Raw genomic sequence first — 15,741 nt, forward strand, 5'->3', positions numbered from 1 at the left:
CTGGTTCTGTTCTGCAGGAACCAGCAGTCAGGGTCGAGGGTTCGGCCTGCAGATGGCTCAGGCTGGTTTCTCCTCACATTTAGTCAAAGTAAGTCACTCACATGAATACAACTGCACATTCTCCTCCAGCAACTCGTCATCCAATAAATAGAAAAATAGTCACAAACTCTCAACTATTGGTGTCAGTATCGTCCTTAAACATCCAGCATCTGTCTGGTTCTGGTTCTGGTTCAGAATAAGAAGCTTCTAGAAATATTTATGTTGTTTCTCGTCCAGGGGAAAAAAACTGTATTCGACTGAATTCCAACGTCAGCGAGTGAAAATGGTATCGTGGAAAGTTTGTATGTGTAACACAGAGCAGATGGTTTCTACTGAACGCTGCGCTGCCAGACACACACACACACACACACACTCACACACACACACACACACACACACACACACACACACACACACAAACACACACACACAGACACACACACTCACACACACACACACGCACATTCATTAACTATGATGCACAGCGTCACATACACATACAGGTATGTGAAGTGTTTCCTGCTCTTCTGTTTCAAGAGTCAAAGGAAAAAATGTGAATGGGTCGGCGTGCTGCTGATGTGGAAACCAGACGACACAGTATCACCTGAGATCCTGCAGCAGAACCGTCCTGCTGTCCCTCCTGCAGGATTAGAAAAGCAGCGTTCTGACATTTAACAGTGAATCTGCAGATCCAGAGTCAGTCTGTGTGCAGCTCAGATCCTGCAGGCTGGACGCTCTGTGGCGCCGCCCTCGCCAAAGATTCTGTCATTCGCTGTGGACTCGGGCTCAGCGGCCCGTAGAGACTATGACTCAGCGCTTTAATAACTTTCATATCTGGACTTTTTACGACCGCCTGAGTTCATCTGAGCGTGTGACAGACTGCACACGTGTTCTGAGAGACTATACTGAAGCTGCTGACGGCTGAGCTGAGATCAGTGTCGGTCATTTATTCCCAAAAATGCTAAATGAACAGGATTTGAGAATTTCTCCTCCCTCCACACCTGGTCCTGCACACCTGGTCCTCCACACCTGGTCCTCCACACCTGGTCCTGCACACCTGGTCCTCCACACCTGCTCCTCCACACCTGCTCCTCCACACCTGCTCCTCCACACCTGGTCCTGCACACCTGGTCCTCCGCACCTGGTCCTCCACACCTGGTCCTGCACACCTGGTCCTGCACACCTGCTCCTCCACACCTGGTCCTCCACACCTGGTCCTCCACACCTGCTCCTCCACACCTGCTCCTCCACACCTGGTCCTCCATACCTGATCCTCCACACCTGGTCCTGCACACCTGGTCCTCCACACCTGGTCCTGCACACCTGGTCCTCCACACCTGATCCTCCACACCTGGTCCTGCACACCTGGTCCTCCACACCTGGTCCTGCACACCTGGTCCTCCACACCTGGTCCTCCACACCTGCTCCTCCACACCTGCTCCTCCACACCTGAACCTGAGGTGTGAATAGAGGTCCAGAGTTCTTAAAATAACTCCTGACCCGTGTTTTTAAAGGAACAGTTTGACATCTCACTGTCAGAAACAACATGCTGATGTGCACGAACGGAACCAGACATCACATTTGTTCGGACTGATAATCATGAAAACAGGATTACGACTCAGAGATCAGGAATGTTCTTTACCTGCCAAAAGGTTTGGTACACAGGTGAGCAGTCAGAGCAGAACCAGTCCAAACATCCTTCAACTGTCAGAGACACACTGATGGTGTGTGTCCATCGGATCCGATGATGCAGGCAGCTGCGGTGCATTCTGGTACCGGAGCTGAATTCTGGCTACTCGTGGACAGATTCTGTAACTGCATGAATTATCTCCCACATGAGACGTCCTCAGAAACACATTTTTGTTGAGCTGTGATAATAAATGAGCTGCCACGCTTCTCTGCTCTTAAACCCCGAAGCACAGCTCCCGCGAATACCGTTCATCCAATCAGGTGCAGCCAGCGAGCGTTCATTGTGTCAAAGTGACGTCCTTATAAACCCAAGTTCTCCCTGCAGGACGGTGTTCTCCTCGGTGCTGTGGGAGCTTATGACTGGAACGGTGCCGTGCTGAAGGAGACCAAACACGGGAAAGTGGTTCCACCAAAGTCCTCGTATAAAGACGAGTTTCCAGAGGAGCTGAAGAACCACGGAGCGTACCTGGGTACCTACAGCTCCACTCGTATACTTCTACCTTTTTGAGTTTGAGTGTTCTTAAGAAAGCTAGACGTCTAAATGAACTGACCTCCAGTGTCTGTCGTCAGGCTGTGACCTGGAACATGTCTGACTCTCTGCTGGTCGGGTTCTGTGTGCTCTCTGGTTCCAGGTTACTCAGTCGGGTCGCTCATCTCGTCTCGCGGCTCTCAGCTGTACGTGGCCGGAGCGCCGAGGTTCAACCACACCGGCAAAGTCATCGTCTTCACCCTGAAGAACACCGGAAACCTGAGCATCCTGCATGCACTGCTGGGAGAGCAGGTCACACACACACACACACACACACACACACACACACACACACACACACACACACACACACACCAGCAGCTTCGACGTCACATGGTTAGGGTTAGCCTTCCTGGTCACGTTCAGGAAAAGATCCTAAACATTATCAGTGATGAAGTCCGTCCTCCTCCTCTGACTACATGACGTCACCTGACTGCCTCCTTTCCTCCTGTGATGTTACTATATGACCACTAGAGGTCGCTGCTGAACAATAAACCTAACTATGACCCGTAAAAAGCTGCTTGCTCGGCTTCTTCTGATACCGACGGGTTGATTTTAAACATATTAGCGGCGTGTGGTCGTCTCTGTGATGAGTGATGACCGCTGACCTGATGACATCACTCCTCTGAATGTGAGGCTGTTTCTTCCTGACAGTCTGGTTAATCTGGTGAAGTATGACGGACAGTACTTCAGTCTCCCAGCAGAGTGAATCATAGTCCTCTCAGTGAGCTGCCTACAAACAGGAAGTGAACGTGTCTGTCACGTTGTGTCTCTCACAGATCGGCTCGTACTTCGGCAGCGAGTTGTTATCGATGGACGTAGACGACGACGGACGGACGGACGTCCTCCTGGTGGCTGCACCCATGTTCTACAGCCAGGGCTGGGAGAGAGGGAAGGTGTACATGTACAGTGTTACACCACAGGTACACACACACACACACACACACACACACACACACACACACACACACACACACACACGTTGATATTACACAGTAATGTCGTGACGGCTGAACTCGTCTTCTTCCTGTAGACATCGTTCATCCTGCAGGGGGCGTTGGAGATTTCTGACCGCTCTCAGAACGCCCGGCTTGGTTCTGCGTTGGCCCAGATACCCGACATGAATGGGGACGGGTTTAGGGAGTTGGTGATGGGAGCGCCGCTGGAGGACGACCACCAGGGGGCGGTCTACGTATTTTATGGCCGGGACAAAAGCATCCAGCAGCCGTACAGACAGGTAACAGACGCTGAAGCCGAGTCTCAGCAGGACGACACCAGAACACGAGTCATCTCTGTGTTTGTTCTGTTTGTTCCAGCGTCTGTCTGCCGCTGGCTTCTCTGCAGGTCTGCGGTACTTTGGTCAAAGTCTTCACGGCGTTCTGGACGTCAATGGAGACGGGCTGGTCGACCTCGCTGTGGGCGCGCTGGGAGCTGCCGTCATCATCTGGTCAGACCATCACACATCACACACTTTTTAACGCCGCTTTGCAGATGTTGTCTTGACATTAATGGCACGCTGCCGTCCTGCAGGTCTCGGGGTGTGGTGCGGATTCAGGCCAAGCTGACCTTTGAACCCGAGAAGGTCAACATCTTTAACAAAGACTGTCGCCGAGGAGGGAAGGAGGTCACCTGCATGTCTGTGATCGTCTGCCTGAGTCTGGACTCCAGGACGAAGACCAGGACGAAGACCAGGACGGATGTTGGTAGGCTACGAGGACTGTTAGCTCACTGGCTTTTTGTCATCTTGTTCAGTTTCTTATATATTTGGGTTTGAGGAGGATGAAGATGAATCGAGGTGGGCACATCTGTCTTTTGTGCTAATCAAGTCGAGTTTACAGAGAAAAGCAGAGAAAACATTTGAATTCTTTCTTGATGGCAGCGGTGCTTCCTCCCTCCCGTCACATGATGCTGCATGTCCTGCCAGTTTGACTGTTTGTCACTCTTTGTGCATCTTTGCACTTCCTTAATTTGTTCTCTCGTGGCTCCATCCATCCAAACATTGTTCATAAGTTTCTCTGCAAATGTCAGAAGGACACTGTCATTGTTTCTTGGTGATGGTGGTGAACCAAACAGTGGAGCTCTAATGAGGAAAGCATCCCACGAGGTTCAACAGCTGAACTCTGAACAGCTAAAATGTGAAAACTTAATTTGTTCCAAAGTTCAGGATGACAGCAGCGAGCAGTGTGCTCAATCATCTGACGTTTAATCATGAGATCATGCTGGAACTGACTTTACTTGGACGCTCGTGGTAACTCCAGCATTCAACCCTGAACCCAACAGAGAGCAGCACGTCGCTCTGAGCCGCCCAGCAGCAGGTCGTGGTTGTTCCCAGCAGCTTCCTCTGTGAAGGAGTGGAAGTGAATGACCAACCTCGTCTGAATAAAAGGAAAGTTTATCTAAAGATGTCTGGTCTTCCACGGGAGCGTCACGATCACCCACATGTTTGGTGTTTGTGTGTGGAAAGTCTTGTCGTGGTCTTCTCCTCGCAGCAGAGCTTCCCCGCGGCGCTCTGTTGTCGTGTCCCTCTTTAATTGCCTCCAGATGTTTTGGGCCGGCTGCATGGAAACCTCGCTAACATGCTAACTCCAGCCAGCCGCCGTTAAACTGTGTCACTCCTCCTCCCTCCATCACTTCATACCTTCATACCTTCCTTCTCTTCTTTCTCTCCATCAGCTCCTCTTCTCCCCCCCCCCTGATCATCTGGACCAGATTAGACACACACACACACACACACACACACACACACACACACACACACACACACACACCACATGGTACCAGAGGAGCAGGTTTCGGTGGACACACGGAGGACCGGGTGGATGAAATCTGACGCTTTGTTTTAAACTCAGATTTGATCTCCAGTTTATTTGTTGAAGTGGCGACGTGGCGTTTCTGACACGCAGCAGCTCTGACCTCAGCTCGTAAATCTGAACTCAGCTTCAGTTGTTGAGCAGATGAGAACGAGCTCTGCAGTCCAGATTCTGACGAGGACGCAGGAAACATAATTCATCAGTGACAGAGGAGAGCAAGTAATCACCTGGTCCAGAAGTAATCAGGAACACAGCTGATTACTTTACTGCTGCATTATGTTTAGTCCCGCATGTGTGCACTTTATCTCAGGACTGAGAGATCATCATCATCATCATCATCATCATCATCATCATCATCATCATCATCATCATTATCATCAAACACAGTAACTACACTGTCACATGCAGTTGAAGTAATGTGGGCTGTATACATTTCTTCAACTAAACTACAGACTGCTCCTTTAAAAAACTCACATGCTGAATGTTCATCTTTCTTCTTGTCCATAAATTGATGCACCCTGATGAAACCCTGATCTCAGGTCTGTGTACCGGTACAGTCAGAGTGAAACAGCCGGTTGTGTTAATGAGCAGCAGGTTCTGTAGCGTCTCAAGTTCTGGTGCTGACAGGAGACACGTATCAACAGAGGAACAGACTTCGTCACAACACCGGAGCGTCTCTGCCCGTTCACTCTTGTTTTCCTCCGGTTTCCATCACTCTCCCTCTCCACCTTCTCTGCTCCTCCTTTTACTTTTGTTACCTGAGGATAGTGACCGGGGAGAACGATGCCTCTTCCTGTTTTGGTTGAACAATGTCAGACGCAGTTCTTTGGTGCCTAAATTCCTCAATCCAGCCTGGTGTCACAGTGAAGTGAGGATTATAGTGAATCATGTCATTTTACTACAGACTGAGAAGTAAAAGCAAAACAGGTTGTGTGTTTTCTGCGTCCTCTAACAGTAGAAGGAGGGATGTGTCGTGCTGTCGTTTCCTCGTACAGACGAGAATTAGAACAGAAGTCCGTCCTGGTGGTCGAGGACGATCTCTGAGTCCGGCCACACACGGCTCGACTCCATTCATGAATGTGAAGTTGTGTTCACATGACAACAGTGGATGGAAACATTTACTCCTCCAGTTTTCATTCTGCCAACTTCTCTTGGAAACATTGTGCAGTTTGCTCTAACGAGTTCACCAGGTGATGTCACTTTCTTTCATATCACCTGAATGAGCTGTAAAGTCTCCGTGCTGCGTCTGAGCTGGATAACACTGGTTGATCCGCCCTTTCTCCTCCTCCTCCTCCTCCTCCTCCTCCTCCTCCTCCTCCAGCTGTTTGGTACAGTCTGGTGTTGGATGAAAGGCGTTTCCCTCCCCGTGCGGTTCTGGATGAATCCGGCCGTCAGCAGCCCAGGACTGTGATTCTGCAGGGTGGAGGTCAGAGCTGCCAGCGCCTCGGCTTCTCCATCCAGGTCAGAATCATTTCATCAAGCGAGTCCTGTTCTGTGTGAATCCCTCAACACACACTCGTCACTCACACTTTGTCTGAACAGGAGACGACTGATTACGGACGTCCCATCGCGGTGGTTCTGGAGACGGGGCTGCAGAGCCCAGACGAGGGGCCGGTGTTGGACCCGGACTGGCCGAGCGTCCTGAGGACTGAGGTGAGAGTTTGTGTTCAGCTGACTGAGCAGAATGACGGTCTTTGGCTCTGATTAAATGAAATGACCCTTGTCTCTTGCCGTAGCTTCCCTTCTGGAACGGCTGTGAGCAGGAGGACACCTGCGTACCGGACCTGGTCCTCCACAGTCACACCGACCTCCTGGATGTTCAGTGAGTGACGCTCTTCATGAACACACACCTGTTTCACCATCACCTGTCGACTAACGCAGGTGTTTGTCTCCGTGTCTCACCTGAAGGCGGTTCTGCAGCTCGAGGGACCGGGCCGCCTGGACGCTCTGCAGCCGGCAGGGGGAGTCAGCGGGCCCGGTGTACGTGGTGGAGACCGGGCGGAGGAGGATGGTGGTGTTTGCCCGACTGGAGAATCAGGGCGAGAACGCGTACGGAGCCGCCATCCACATCTCCACCTCCTCCAACCTGCTGTTCTCCAGCCTCATCGTCAAGGTGACCTCATTAAATCAGGACTGATCTGAGACTTTCATCACCTCTCCGGATCAGAGCAGAATCTGATGAGACTCCGGGTCCAAACACAAGAACACAAAGTCCTGCAACACGTCTCCATTATTCTCTGAAGCTGAATATTTTCCATTTGATCGAATACACAAATGACATTGTCTTTACATCTTCTCGACTTTCTACGACTCTGAATGTTTTCTCTTCACATGACACTGTGACTCTGTGACTCAGCAGGCTCCTCCCCTTTTCCCCACAGGACCAATCAGATATTCAGATTGAGTGTTACTCCGAGGACAGACTGGCCAATCAGAGGAGCTGCAACATCAGCGCTCCTTTCATGAAGTCCCTGTCACAGGTAGGTGCCGCGTCTGATCGCCGCTGCTGGTGTTCATGACAACACGTTAGCAACATAATGCTAATCAATAATACAATACAGCTTATAGATCAATGAAACACTGTTTGTGATGTATCACCGTCCATCCCTCTGATCGTATCTCCTGATGTTGGACTTCACTCCTCATTTAAGATGTTTCCTCACTAAAATAATAAAAACATCTGGATGCATGATGTGTAATGTTGATGCAGTGAATGAAGGGACACAAACCTGTGAACTGAACAAGATAAAACACGAACTGTTAAATAACTGGATTCATGTAGAACACAAACATTAGCTGCAGCCGACCGGTGTGACAGATAATTGGACCATCAGACTAATTATAGTGATTAAACGGAGCCTCGACTGACAGCCATCGACTGAAATCCTTCATTAGCCTAACGACCGTCCTGTAAACATGATCACGGCCCCGCCCTTCACTCCGAGGCCCCCGAGGGCCCGGTTCTATACATGCCTGTCTGAGTACAGTCCGGTTTATTGGTCCAGACTGTGGTGCAGATTAGTGACGGCTTCCTCTTCACGAGGCTGCTGGATCAGAAGAGACGACCTGCAAAACCACAAAACACAAAACGTTTCAGCAAACAACCAGAGCGTTCTGATCAAACACTCAGAATATTATGAACAAATGAGATATAATGACAAAATTAATGAACTCTCAGATTATAAAGTTTATTCCTCACTGTCTCTTTAAAGCACCAACACACAGCGGTGACAGAAAACGTATGTAAATATAATGTGATTAAAGAATAAAGAGTGAAATGTGACTGTTACACTATTATAGAATGATGTCATCAGATTATTGTGACTCATTAAAGGAAGATTTCCTCCAAGAATGAACTATTTTTTGTTTATTACGACTGACACTAATTACTCTTTTCTTTCTGGATTCATCTGCTGATTTTTATCCGCTGGTTGTCTGATTGTTTGGTGGAAACAATCAGACGGACGGCTTCACGATGTTTGTTGGGTCCAAACCTCAACGTTATTACAGATATGTTCAAATGATTCAAAGGAAAAACAACAAAAAAACATCTGTGAAGCTGCAACCAGACGATGACTTCACTGGAAAATGACCTCAATGTTATAAATAAATAAATATATAAAAAGTCATGGATCAGTAAAGTAACTAGTAACTAAAGCTGGAGGAGTAAAACTTAAAATCTGTAGTTGAGTTTTACTTTGAAAGCGACCGGCTCTCTTCCTGTCCAGGTGTCGTTCCGTGTGGAGTTTGAGTTCAGCCGTTCTGTCTTCCTGGACCACGTGCAGGTCGTCATGGCGACCAGCAGGTGAGACAGCTCCTTATTGTTCATGTGATGTATTTCCTGTTCCTGTTAACTTGTTCATCAACCACAGAAGAAGAGAGCAGTCTGATTTATATTCACCTGTGTGTGTGTGTGTGTGTGTGTGTGTGTGTGTGTGTGTGTGTGTGTGTGTGTGTGTGTGTGTGTGTGTGTCTGTGTGTGTGTGTGTGTGTCAGTGAGGGAGAGGAGGGTTACCCGGACGACAACATCAACGACATCTTCCTCCCTCTGAAGTACCAAACTGACATCGTCTTCACCAGGTGAGTGACAGTGAAGAGCTGCATTACTCAGATTACATCAGAGTAATGTGATTACTTTGATCCCTCTTGTAAGACTGTTGTCATGTTAAGATGTGTTGTCTGAAAGTAACTAAGTAAATCTACTCAAATTATTGTAATTGAGTCATTTGATGAGTAACTAACACGGAGCAGTGTTTGAGGGGAATACTTTAATATCAGTACTTTTTCTTGTAATCGAGTAATATATAAGTAATCTCCCCTCTCCTCTCAGAGATCCTAACACTCCTCGGTTTGAGATCAGAGCAGACAGCTCCTCCTCCTCCTCCTCCTCCTCCTCCTCCTCCTCCTCCTCCTGGGACCAATCAGAGAGCAGCTCTCCGACCTTCAACCTCACTTATTATGTGAGTTAAAGACAGTAACAGATGAACTGGACCCAGCGGACAGACTGCTGGTTTAACCGAACTTTGACATCAGAACTGAGTGTGTGTTCTCTGACTCTACGTGCAGATCCAGAACCCGGGCATCTTCTCGGTGCAGGACGTGGTGTTCAGGGCTGATATCTGGGCCGTGACCCGGCAGGGGAACCAGCTGGTCAACATCACAGACTACAGCATCGAGCGGGTCAGTGTTCAGAAACATCTCAGTCATTTTAATACATGAATTCAGAGAAACTGTCGTTTGGAGATGATTCTATACATACACACAGTCACACCTCCTCTTCCTCCTCTTCTCTCTCCTCTTCCTCCTCTTCCTCCTCTTCCTCCTCTCCTCTTCCTCCTCTTCCTCCTCTCCTCTTCCTCTCTCTCCTCTTCCTCCTCTTCCTCCTCTCCTCTTCCACCTCTTCCACCTCTTCCACCTCCTCCTCCTCTTCCTGCTCTTCCTCCTCTTCCACCTCCTCCTCCTCTTCCACCTCTTCCTGCTCTTCCTCCTCTTCCTCCTCTACCTCCTCTTCCTGCTCTTCCTCCTCTTCCTCCTCTTCCACCTCCTCCTCCTCTTCCTCCTCCTCCTCCTCTTCCACCTCCTCCTCCTCTTCCTCCTCCTCTTCCTCCTCTTCCACCTCTTCCTCCTCTTCCTGCTCTTCCTCCTCTTCCTCCTCTACCTCCTCTACCTCCTCTTCCTCCTCTACCTACCTCCTACCTCCCCCTCCTCTTCCTCCTCTTCCTCCTCCTCTTCCTGATCTTCCTCCTCTTCCTCCTCTTCCTGCTCTTCCTCCTCTTCCACCTCCTCCTCCTCTTCCTCCTCCTCCACCTCTTCCTGCTCTTCCTCCTCTTCCACCTCTTACTGCTCTTCCTCCTCTTCCACCTCCTCCTCCTCTTCCACCTCCTCCTCCTCTTCCTCCTCTTCCTCCTCTTCCACCTCCTCTTCCTCCTCTTCCTGCTCTTCCTCCTCTTCCTCCTCTACCTCCTCTACCTCCTCTTCCTCCTCTTCCTCCTCTACCCTCCTCTACCTCCTCTACCTCCTCTTCCTCCTCTTCCTGCTCTTCCTCCTCCTCCACCTCTTCCTGCTCTTCCTCCTCTTCCACCTCTTCCTGCTCTTCCTCCTCTTCCACCTCTTCCTGCTCTTCCTCCTCTTCCACCTCTTACTGCTCTTCCTCCTCCTCCACCTCTTCCTGCTCTTCCACCTCTTCCTGCTCTTCCTGCTCTTCCTCCTCTTCCTCCTCTACCTCCTCTTCCTCCTCTACCTCCTCTACCTCCTCTTCCTCCTCTTCCTGCTCTTCCTCCTCTTCCTCCTCTTCCTGCTCTTCCTCCTCTTCCACCTCCTCCTCCTCTTCCTCCTCCTCCTCCTCTTCCACCTCCTCCTCCTCTTCCTCCTCTTCCTCCTCTTCCCACCTCTTCCCTGCTCTTCCTGCTCTTCCTCCTCTTCCTCCTCCTCTACCTCCTCTACCTCCTCTTCCTCCTCTAACCCCTATCCTCTCTACCTACCTCCTCTACCTCCTCTTCCTGCTCTTCCTCCTCTTCCTCCTCTTCCTGCTCTTCCTCCTCTTCCACCTCCTCCTCCTCTTCCTCCTCCTCCTCCCCCTTCCTGCTCTTCCTCCTCCTTCCACCTCCTTACTGCTCTTCCTCCTCTTCCACCTCCTCCTCCTCTTCCTCCTCCTCCACCTCTCCTCCTCTTCCTTCCCACCTCTTCCTGCTCTTCCTGCTCTTCCTCCTCTTCCTCCTCTACCTCCTCTACCTCCTCTTCCTCCTCTACCTCCTCTACCTCCTCTTCCTCCTCTTCCTGCTCTTCCTCCTCTTCCTCCTCTTCCTCCTCTTCCTCCTCTACCTCCTCTACCTCCTCTCCTCCTCCTCCTACCTCCTCTTCCTCCTCTTCCTCCTCTTCCTGCTCTTCCTCCTCTTCCTCCTCTTCCTCCTCTTCCTCCTCTACCTCCTCTTCCTCCTCTACCTCCTCTACCTCCTCTTCCTCCTCTTCCTCTCTCTCCTGCTCTTCCACCTCCTCCTCCTCTTCCTGCTCTTCCTCCTCTTCCACCTCCTCCTCCTCTTCCACCTCTTCCTGCTCTTCCTCCTCTTCCTCCTCTACCTCCTCTTCCTGCTCTTCCTCCTCTTCCTCCTCTTCCACCTCCTCCTCCTCTTCCTCCTCCTCCTCCTCTTCCTCCTCCTCCTCCTCTTCCTCCTCTTCCTCCTCTTCCACCTCTTCCTGCTCTTCCTGCTCTTCCTCCTCTTCCTCCTCTACCTCCTCTACCTCCTCTTCCTCCTCTACCTCCTCTACCTCCTCTTCCTCCTCTTCCTGCTCTTCCTCCTCTTCCTCCTCTTCCTGCTCTTCCTCCTCTTCCACCTCCTCCTCCTCTTCCTCCTCCTCCACCTCTTCCTGCTCTTCCTCCTCTTCCACCTCTTACTGCTCTTCCTCCTCTTCCACCTCCTCCTCCTCTTCCTCCTCCTCCACCTCTTCCTGCTCTTCCACCTCTTCCTGCTCTTCCTGCTCTTCCTCCTCTTCCTCCTCTACCTCCTCTACCTCCTCTTCCTCCTCTACCTCCTCTACCTCCTCTTCCTCCTCTTCCTGCTCTTCCTCCTCTTCCTCCTCTTCCTGCTCTTCCTCCTCTTCCTCCTCCTCCACCTCTTCCTGCTCTTCCTCCTCTTCCACCTCTTACTGCTCTTCCTCCTCTTCCTCCTCTTCCTCCTCTTCCTCTCAGCAGGTCTCTGGGTCTCACTGCACGCTGCCTCAAACCAGAACAACCAATCAGGTCACAGCAGAGGACCTGTCTCACCTGTCACAGCTGGTAGGACAGGTGTTTTACTCTCTGACAAACATCCAGGACTGAGAGGCTGTGAACTGAACGTGTGTTTGTTGTGATGTGTTCAGAACCACAGTAACAGTGTGAGCGAGTCGGTCCGGTGCAGACTGGACCTGCCGGCCTCCAGAGAGCTGAAGGTGACGCTCAGAGGACGACTTCAGCTTCCTGCTCTGCTCGCTGTGAGTCTCTCCTGCATCTCAGAATCTGATGAAACCAGAGAAGTGTTCAGCTGAAGGAGCTCATGTTTCAACTTCATCATCAACATCTTCTCCAAAATCTCTTGTGATGAACCAACATGTTGAATATTAGTTTACTGCAGAAGATGTGGGCAGTTAAAGAGGCGGAGTATATAATTGTAAGTGTGACACCGCTGGATATTTTTAAGGAGACCTCCGTACGTTTGTGGTGACAGAAGCAGGTGTTTAATCAACATGATGTTTTTTAACCCTCATCAGGTGTTTTTTGAGCCTGAACATAACCAGAACAGAACCAGAACAGAACCAGAACAGAACCAGAACCTAACCACAGTGTTGTGACAGCATTAAATGGAAAATTAAACTCAAAGATTCAACATGTCTGTGGATCTGTGCAGCAGTGTTTATTACCAACATCTAATCTGGTGGCTGGGCCGCGATGCTTTACATCTTCTGTTTGCTTTTTACCTTCATGAACGTCTGTCGTCTGTTTCCAGGTGAGCTTCAGGTCGTTGGAGTTACTGAGCGCTGCCTCCATCCAGCTGGACGCGTCCAGTCCGATGTTCCTGCAGGAGGACCGGCCGGTCCGACAGGTACGACTGCACTCAGAACCCACTGAAGGAATGAACAATGAACAAACAAACGTGACGATGGAGGACGTGGCAGAGAGGCTAAACAAACACTAAACATAAAGAAGTTAATTAAAAACACAACTTAAACATGTGATTTTACATTTTTATATACATTAATTGCCTGTTTTTAATATAAACAACATTTTTGTTGATTTCTGAGCGTAAAATAAGACATCGGTGAGGCTGACAATGTATTTTACTACTTGTTATTTAGCTGTTAAAAGTTTTTCCAAGTTGGAATGAAAAACCACAGCATGACCTGAGAGAGTTCTGAGTGAGTTGGCGCCGGATGAGACGGCGTTCAGTCCAAAATATCAAAACTATGAATACATTTATCATCTTCCACTGAAGGCAAACTGACTGTTTAATTACAGAAACGTGACTTTTTAATGACAGCCAGCTGTTCTCAGATATTCTCCCTCGGTGATGAAGACGCTGAGCTCGACCCGTCTCACTCAGAACTGGACCTCAGAGATACAAACTGGATCAGATGTGACACTTTGCTGCCATCTGCTGTCAGAAACTTATATGACAGTCAGTTACGAGACACGTTTGTCTGTAATAAGAACTTCAGATGATCAAAATGTGAAATATTAAAAAGAGACGGATGATTAATTTTTACGAAACATGAAGAACGCATGTTTTTATTTTACAGTGACGGAAAACAAACTCGATCTTTACGAATACGTTGGACTTTTTGTCTGGATGATAATCTAACAACATGATGATGAGGCAGTAAATGTTCATGATGTGGATGTTGTGCAGATAATCCTGGAGCTGAGGAAGGACGAGGATTACATCATCCCAGTCTGGATCATACTGGGGAGCTCGCTGGGAGGCCTGCTGCTACTGGCCTTACTGGTGCTGGCCCTGTGGAAGGTACACACACACACACACACACACACACACACACACAGAGTTCCCCTTTAACTCCATCACTCTGTCTGTGTTCAGCTCGGCTTCTTCAACAGACGGCGGCGACAGGAAGAGGAGGAGCAGCCTGTAGCCAATGGGAAGGCAGCAGAGGAGCTATAATGTGGGCGGCCATGATGCTGCGCTCGGTCCTCGTCAGCCTGTGAGGTCACTGGATGAGTTCTGAGTGGTTTGAGTCTCACTGTGAGGTGAAACCAGCAGAGGTCAGAGGTGAAGGTCATCAGCTGCATCATCACTCAGGTCCGACCCGGTTCTCTCCCGGTGCTGAACTCAGAAAGGTTTGACTTTATGAGCTGATGAGGATCACCTGAATGCATCACAAGCCTCCACCTGTCACTCAGGGAACCTGATGCCCCGCCCCCCAGCCAATCAGCCAATCAGCCAATCAGCCACGCCCATAAACATATGACCAATCAGAACCTTTACAGAACTTTTATACTCCAATGCAGCTTCCTGTTTATCTGCTTCAGATGCAGTGAGCTTGTCTTACACAGCGGTTCCTCTGGACCGGGCCCCTCCGACGGGCCACCAGAAACATCTGAGGGGTCATGAGATGATTAACAGCAAATACTTTAAATACCCGTGTAAAGTAAAAGTACCTCAAAACTGTACAGTACTTGATTGAATGTACTTAGTTACTTTCCTGAAGGCTTCACCTGCCTCCTGTTAACTGTAAGGCTCGTCTGTGACCCAGCTTCAGCTCCAGAACCAGCTCCAGAACCAGAACCAGCACCAGGACTCATTTGATTCCTCTGACAGAACAAGTAGAAGTTTTCAAAGTGTCTGATCACACTGAGACGCTCATGTCATTTATCAAATATCCCAGAAACTTCAGAGAGACTTCAGGTTGTAACTGTACACCTGCACCAATATGACTGGATGTTACGAGTGTGTGTGTGTGTGTGTGTGTGTGTGTGTGTGTGTGTGTGTTCTGTAGTAGTTTAAATAATGTGGATGAACTGGATCCACCTGTCTGACAACAAACAATAATTAATCAGATCCATCGTGTCTCACTGAGGGCGTCAGAGAGAACTAGACTACCTAACACGGCTGACTTCATTTTTATACTCGTGGACGTTGTAAATACATCTTATGAACACATATTGTTTATTACTTCCAAAGTTATTATCTGAGGCACTTTTGTTGTATAAAGTTAAACTTGAACTTGCTGTAAATACACGTGTATGAATAAGGATAGTGGCATTATTGTTTGAGATGACGCTGATGTTCCTGCAGCAGAGGATCGACTCCCTTCATACGATCTGACATGTTCACTATTTCTGTTAATATCAGAATAAAGCTGAGAAATGTTCACGTGGTGTCGCGCTTCTTTAACCAACGTGTTTGTTTTCAGGGAATTCGTCTCCCGTCATTTGTTTCTGCTCCAGTTCCATTTTTATTTTTTGATAAGTGACTTCAGCAGCAGCTCCGGCGAGGCCTGACCTCCCGACTCTGACAGGACGAGTGCGTCATAACGAGGAGAGACTCATTAAAGGAACAGTTCCACCTAAAATTAACTGAGTCATTCTCTGCTCCCTCCTGAGGATGGACGTCAGGTTTCTGGAGCTTCACAGTGAAACAGAGTTTCATCAGCTGGAGACTTGATTTAAAATGTGAAATAAATTAA

General features: G+C 49.2%; 1 protein-coding gene across 1 annotated transcript in view; it reads left to right on the forward strand.

Annotated features, from left to right (window-relative positions):
- Positions 1-15,426, forward strand: part of LOC115586535 (integrin alpha-11-like) — a 35,109-nt gene extending 19,683 nt beyond the window's left edge. The window contains exons 10-30 of the mRNA XM_030425677.1: positions 18-88; positions 2,054-2,198; positions 2,361-2,509; positions 3,037-3,180; positions 3,291-3,494; positions 3,574-3,704; positions 3,788-3,960; positions 6,389-6,528; positions 6,610-6,720; positions 6,804-6,889; positions 6,976-7,180; positions 7,449-7,547; positions 8,796-8,872; positions 9,064-9,147; positions 9,398-9,527; positions 9,634-9,747; positions 12,254-12,340; positions 12,424-12,534; positions 13,047-13,142; positions 13,947-14,060; positions 14,136-15,426. Of these exons, the coding sequence (XP_030281537.1) occupies positions 18-88; positions 2,054-2,198; positions 2,361-2,509; positions 3,037-3,180; positions 3,291-3,494; positions 3,574-3,704; positions 3,788-3,960; positions 6,389-6,528; positions 6,610-6,720; positions 6,804-6,889; positions 6,976-7,180; positions 7,449-7,547; positions 8,796-8,872; positions 9,064-9,147; positions 9,398-9,527; positions 9,634-9,747; positions 12,254-12,340; positions 12,424-12,534; positions 13,047-13,142; positions 13,947-14,060; positions 14,136-14,216 (2,552 nt within the window). The 3' untranslated portion in view covers positions 14,217-15,426. The remainder of the gene's footprint in view (positions 1-17; positions 89-2,053; positions 2,199-2,360; positions 2,510-3,036; positions 3,181-3,290; positions 3,495-3,573; positions 3,705-3,787; positions 3,961-6,388; positions 6,529-6,609; positions 6,721-6,803; positions 6,890-6,975; positions 7,181-7,448; positions 7,548-8,795; positions 8,873-9,063; positions 9,148-9,397; positions 9,528-9,633; positions 9,748-12,253; positions 12,341-12,423; positions 12,535-13,046; positions 13,143-13,946; positions 14,061-14,135) is intronic.
- The last annotated feature ends 315 nt before the right edge of the window (positions 15,427-15,741 follow it).

The sequence above is a fragment of the Sparus aurata genome, chromosome 8, assembly GCF_900880675.1.
Source record: "Sparus aurata chromosome 8, fSpaAur1.1, whole genome shotgun sequence".
NCBI lineage: Eukaryota > Metazoa > Chordata > Actinopteri > Spariformes > Sparidae > Sparus > Sparus aurata.